This window comes from Vitis riparia, chromosome 4 (assembly GCF_004353265.1).
Source record: "Vitis riparia cultivar Riparia Gloire de Montpellier isolate 1030 chromosome 4, EGFV_Vit.rip_1.0, whole genome shotgun sequence".
In the NCBI taxonomy this organism is placed as follows: domain Eukaryota; kingdom Viridiplantae; phylum Streptophyta; class Magnoliopsida; order Vitales; family Vitaceae; genus Vitis; species Vitis riparia.
Genome location: NC_048434.1, coordinates 3,743,780 through 3,750,567, shown reverse-complemented (window position 1 = coordinate 3,750,567; position 6,788 = coordinate 3,743,780). Strand labels below are relative to the sequence as shown.

Below are 6,788 nucleotides of genomic sequence, written 5' to 3'. Positions count from 1 at the left end.
AAGGATAAAATAAATCATTTTCTTAAAATTAAAAAAGAAAATTGAATTCTCTTTCGTAAAAATCATTTTCTATCAAACCTTTTTTTACCAATATATTTGAATTGAATTTTAATACTCTTGCAAATAAGATTGAGTTGAAAAATACTTTGAAGATGAACTTATAAAAGGATTTTTTTCTTTAAACAATTTGTAAAAGTTATTTTTCCTAAATAGAAATTAAATTGTAATACTTTTATAAAATTGTAGTTGAAATATGCTTTTAAGCACAGTTGATCTTCCTCCCCTAGTTGGCTATAAACTGTGTGTCAAAGACTATGCATGGATTTACATGCTTTTAAGTAAAAATCTGATGAAGCATTTCAAGCCTTTCTTAATTTCAAGTCTCAAGCTGAGCTTAAATGGGTCATAAAAGTAAGGCTATACAAACTGATTAGGGCGGAGAATATCGTACCTTCACACATTATCCTTTCTCAAATGACATTATCCAGAGAACCTCATGTTCCTACGCCCATAAACAAAATGGAACAACTGAGCATAAACATCACCTCATTGTTGAATAGGCACTCACCCTCCTAGTACAAGCCTCTCTACCCATCAAACATTGTGATGAGGCCTTTGCACATGCATTTTTCTTACTAACAGGTTACCCACTCTGGTTCTAAAGAATAAAACTCCATTGGAACTCTTTTCAACACACCACCTGATTACTCTCAACTAAAAGTGTTTGGGTGTGTATTCCACCCCAACCTCTGACCTTACAATAAGACTAAGCTTCAATACTTGTCCATTCCATGCATATTCCTTGGCTATAGTTGTTGGGAATTCCCTATCCCTAGATCTAGTAGGTGTATGCATCTATCCCTAGGTATGTATAAATCTATCACGATGAAGTAAAATGGTAGCAAAAACTATTATTAATTATAGATCTAAAAATATAGTATTCATACCTAAATCTGAATGTTCTCATATCAATTCCTCACGATGAAGAACATGCTTAAATAGTTTGGGAGTCTTGTTCACCCAAGATTTTCTATTTGATAACTTAAACCATAATCTTGACACTCCAAAATGTGGGCTTTGAAATTGTGGAAACCTATGCTCTCTCTTTGAGATAGAAGACAATTGTCTAAGGCCATGAAAACCTTAGCCCTAATTTCTAAAGGGTATTTATAAGATTCTCTTACTAGGTTTAAGTGACTTGAGTTTGAGTTACTTAATCTACCCTAATATAAGTCATAATTGATTAATTAACCACACATGACTATCTAATTAATCAATTAGTCTAATCTAAAGACCTTATTCATTATCTCCTATACAACTTTGTGTAATTATCAAAACTCTTTTATGCACAAGAGTAAGCCTAAAGTCAATCCAACCCTCATAAACCATGCCAACACAATGTATGAGTTCATAGCAAAGACCATTAGGACCTATAGGAGTATTGACACTCTTAGAATCCAATTATGAAGTTGATTCAACATCCCATTATAGAAAATCAACTGTACTTCAGTACCCTATATAAATAATAATGAGATGAAACTCTAATCCATGACCTACTATCTACTACATGTAGATTTCCCATGAATTGGTGTCTGTGAATCTCACTTTTTCACTCAAATAGTTGCGCCACTATTTTTCTCTCAATTATAGGATAAATGGAATGAGGAGAAGAGACCTCTATTTATAGGCTCCTACCACCACCAATTTTTCACGTAAATCACATCTTATTGCCAAATATAAGTGGCAATACACAATTCAAATTTGGTCATGTCCAGAATTTCCTTATCCAACATTCTTTATATATATCATACATATACATAGACCGAGATTTGGCATGTGTATTTCGTGTCCTTAAATCAAGGACTCCACCACCAACACGAGAATAATAAGTTTTTCATCAATATTTTTTTCTCAACTACAATCTTGAATTATCATAGATGTAGGAGAAAAAGTGATATTATAATTTAAAGTGTGCTAATGGTTATTCTATCACATAGGAATTGAGGTTAGGAATGATAATCTAATAAATAATTTGGATTATATACCTTATGGTCTCTAATAAATAATTCGGGTTATTTACTTTATGGTATCTGACACCAAATTCATAACTTAAAGAATTAACTAGGGTTAGAAACTAAAATTTAATTAATAAGAAGCCTTTGAAGATTTCTTGCAAGAGCAGAAGAATTATAGACACTTTCGGACTCATCAAGCTTTAGAAGTTGTTGGAAAAATTGACCCAGCAAGGAAGGAGAGAATTATGCAACGACTGAGCAGCATGCATATGTATATACCACTCATTTTGAATAACTGAGAAAAGCAACTTTCATAATTAAACTATATCCATAAGCTAACAAAAGGAAAAAAAAAAAATTAAGAAGAAAAAAGACCAATATATTTAATGCTTTTTCAATTGATACATAGACTGAGCTTTCCATATAAGGATAGCTGAAAGCCTGAAATATGCTTCTGTGAAGCAACACTTATATGGCTATGCCCGCGTATGAATGGAAACATGGTTCATATTTTGTTTGCTTTGCTATTTCTAACAACAAAAAACATATAAAAAATTTTAGGTTTTGTTTGGTAATTGCTTTTAAAAATATTTATGAAAAAATAGTTTTTGAAAATAGTTTTTTAAAATAGTTTTTTAGTTTTTATAGAACAAAAATCTATTTAGAAACCTAAAATATTTTAACCATTTTTAATATTTTTAAAAATAATTTTTATATTTGGTATTTTATTTTTAATCATTCAATATGTTTATATAATTATTTATTAAAACAATCCTCCAAAAACAAATAAAAACAACAGAAAATAACTAAAAGGATTTATTTAAAAACATTTTGTTTTTTTGTTCTTAAGAAAAAAAATAGAAAATTATTTTAAAAAACAATTCTCATAATAGGTTCTGTTACTTCTATGAATCAAAGAAATATTTTGTTAACAAAAATTTTATTAAATAAATTTTTAATGGTGGTTTATTTTGAGATGTTTAAATATTTTGGACTTTAATGTTTAACTAAATAATGGTGAATCTACAATGACACTTAATTACAAGTTCACTTACAACTCTACAACAAAAGTTAATTTGATTATTATCAATTAGTTTGTATTAGTTATTTGAAAAAATAAAATAAAAGAATTGCTAAATTCTTTTAGAAATATTTAAAAAAAAAATTGTTATAAAATATATTAAAAAATTGATATTGTTATTTTATATTCTTTAATATGCAAGACATAACATTATTTAATATAATTTTCTTATTTACCATTCATAATTTTTTCTAGCTGCCTCCTCATGACAATTTCTGCCCCGCCATCCTAAAAAAAAAAAAATACTTTCTATTACCTAACAAGTTATCGAAACACTTCTAAAAGTAGATTTTTAATATAGATATTATGAGAGTACTATTGATAAAAATATTACAAGCTTTTTAATATGCTAGAACTTTTTTTTTTTATAACAGCATTACAAGCCATAGTTTCATTTATGTAAATCTCAAACTGTCCTCTGGTGGGCGTTTAGATATGATACTCAGTGTATGTTTAGCATTGCAATTGCTGCAATGGGTAGTACTGAAAGGGAAAAAAAAAAAAAAGCGAGAGAGTCACTCATTGCTGAATAATATTGCTCATAGGACATACATTCCTCAACCCTTGCAGTTATTCAAAGCACACAATATATTACACAAACTGCAAGCCAGCAATTGGGTTTGAGGCTTTCTGCGGACGGATCTCTGCCTAGTTTGGAACCCACACAAAATGACCATTGGGAAGGAAATGACAGATGGCCAAGTTCCTGCTTAACTTTGAGCACTTGAAAGCCAAAGCATTTGGGTCCCAAATCGATGTGTCCTCATGACATACTGCTAAAGCTTGAACTCTGGTTCCATCAGCTCCACAATGGAACCTTGTAAATTTTTGTCATGAAATGCATGGCAAAGAGCACAGCATATGATAGTCAGCTGGTGGCACACCACTGATTTCTCTCCAAGCATCTTCGCTCCCTCTCCAAATTTATATTCCTGGATTTCCCCTTCCACCACATTTGGGAGTGCTCGAATGTTTTTTCCAACTTTGAAGTGCTGAAATCGATTAGGGACTCCAACGATCTCGCACATACTTCTTTCTCCTTCTATGGCCGGCTTCTCACATTCTTCTATTGTTTTCTGTATTATCTGCTCTGCGGATTTTCTTCACTGAGAATGATTCAAAATTTCTGGTAGCTTGTTGATGAAAAAGTATGGATTCAGCAACTTGCTGAGGCAAAAAGAGCTGGCACTTGAGTTTTTGTGAAGCGCACCATCATTTAGTCCAGGATGCAGGTCTTTTTCCAAGAACACATTACTGTACTGTACCATCTTGGTGTCCTTGTTGCATGTTGGACTATTTTTGCCCGCGCTTACAGAACTTCCGCCTGCTTTTTGAGGATTTCCGTAGACCCTCTCGTATTGCATAGTTCTACTAGGCTTACCAGCATTGATATCAGTGCTTCCACTTGCTTTTCGAGGATTTCCGTAAACAGTCCGATATGAGGCAGTTGGGCTAGGCTTGCCAGCATCAATAGAACTTTCACCTGCATCTCGAGGGTTTCCATAGGCTGCATAATATCCGGCAATTGAGTTGGCATCCTTGTGGGCATTGATGGAACTTTCACCTACTTTTTGAGCGCTTCCGTGGACTGCATCATATCCAGCAATTGAGCTAGCATCCTTCTGAGCATTAATAGAACTTCCTCCTGCTTTTTGAGGGTTTCTATAAACTGCATCATATCCGGCAATTGGGCTGGCATCCTTATGAGCATTAATGGAACTTCCTACAATTTTTTGAGGGTTTCCATACACTGCATCATATGATCCGGTGATTGGGGTAGCATCCCCTTGTTTTTTGGGGTTTCCGTAGACTGCATCATATGGTCCGGTAACTGGAGTAGCAGCTCCTTGTTTTTTAGGGTTTCCATAGACTGCATCATATGATCCGGTAACTGGGGAAGCATCTCCTTGTTTTGTGGGGTTTCCATAGACTGCATCATATGATCCGGTAACTGGGGCAGCATCTCCTTGTTTGTTGGGGTTTCCATAGACTGCATCATATGACCCGGGGGTGGCATCTTCTTGTTTGTTGGGGTTTCCATAGACTGCATCATATGATCCGGGGGTAGCATCTCCTTGTTTTTTGGGGTTTCCATAGACTGCATCATATGATCCGGTAACTGGGGCAGCATCTCCTTGTTTGTTGGGGTTTCCATAGACTGCATCATATGATCCGGGGGTAGCATCTCCTTGTTTTTTGGGGTTTCCATAGACTGCATCATATGATCCGGGGGTAGCATCTCCTTGTTTTTGGGGTTTCCATAGACTGCATCATATGATCCGGTAATTGGGACAACATCTCCTTGTTTTTTGGCGTTTCCATAGATTGCATCATATCCGACAAGTGAGCTAGCATCCTTGGGAGATTCGATAGAGCTTTCATTTAACTTTTTAAGGTTTCCATGAACTAAATCGTATTGATCAATTTGGCTAGCATCCTTGTGAGCATTTATAGAACTTTTCGCTGCTTTTTGAGGGTTTTCATAAAGGGTGCCGTATTTAGCAGTGGGGATGGTCTTGTCAGCATTGGTAGAACTTCCGTCTTTTGTTGTGTTTGCAAATTCAACAATTGAAAAGGTTAATTATGATGACGATGATAATAACTTGAGAAATAATTAAGGACACATTTTCTAAAGCCACACATAAACCCATGATTGATGGTGTAACTAAGGCCATTTAATTTGTTGCAGCAAATATTTTATCAAAACATGGTTATTGGTAATTTCACATGATTATAACTCATTTATACTCGATGTTACATTTTGTTTTTCAAATTCGTCATTACCTATAATCCCCATAATTGACATAAATATTAAAATAAATAAATCTCATCTCTACTCAAGTTATTTTTTAGTCTATTATGGTCTTTCAAACTAGCAATAGTTCTCAAACAGGTTTAGAACTCATTTGATATTTGATAAAATTTTAGGAAATATCTTTAAAAATATGAAAAATCATCATTGGAAAAATACTTATAATATTTTCTGAAGAAATATTTGATAGATGATTCTCGTAAATACATTATTCAACACATTATTACTATGAGCCAACAAAAGAGGAAGTTGGAAACCAACCAGGCTGCATTAAGAGATTCCGCATAGCTTTCGGGAAGGGAGTGTTAGGCAAATCCGACTTCCAATCAACCTCGGAAGGTAGAGAATAAGCATGGCTGACCACCACCAGCTGCCACAAGTACTTCATGCCATATATGCAAGTTATATTCCATGAAATATAAAAACGAAGTATTCAAGAAAAGGTGGAAGTGAAGGCTCACCAAGAAAGAAGTCAGAATGGGAAGGAGATGAAACTCCATTAAATCTCTGAAACTACTCCAACTCGTACAAAGCTAGCAGCCTAGAACCCAGAATGGAAAGGAAGGAAGTTCATGGCTTCCTATTTATTGTTGATTTCTTCTCTCACTCATGTCCCACAAGCATTAACCAAAATGCTGGTGGCATAGGCACAGACAAAGCTAATTCCATTAAACTACTACGTAAGGCATTCATGTGTGAGAGGTTGTCGCATCGTCAGTATCTAATTGAAATTTAAGACAATATTCTGTGTGAGAGGTTGTTCATTGGGTTTATCTATTTGATAGATGCTTTCCATTGGAATTGGGTGATTGATTGGAACCTTGATCCCGGAGAATTAGATAGTATTCTTATATATTTCTTTCTAAATAATGATCTAATT

The 6,788-nt window shown here is 34.1% G+C and overlaps 1 protein-coding gene across 1 annotated transcript; it reads right to left on the bottom strand.

The window, feature by feature from the left end:
* Nucleotides 1-3,872: 3,872 nt before the first annotated feature.
* Nucleotides 3,873-6,296, bottom strand: LOC117912718. Its single transcript, XM_034827410.1, has 3 exons — nt 6,170-6,296; nt 4,307-5,338; nt 3,873-4,186 (listed from the first exon to the last, which is right to left on the bottom strand). Exons 1-3 carry the CDS (start codon nt 6,294-6,296, stop codon nt 3,873-3,875), a joined length of 1,473 nt encoding a protein of 490 aa, XP_034683301.1.
* Between the last annotated feature and the right edge of the window lie 492 nt (nt 6,297-6,788).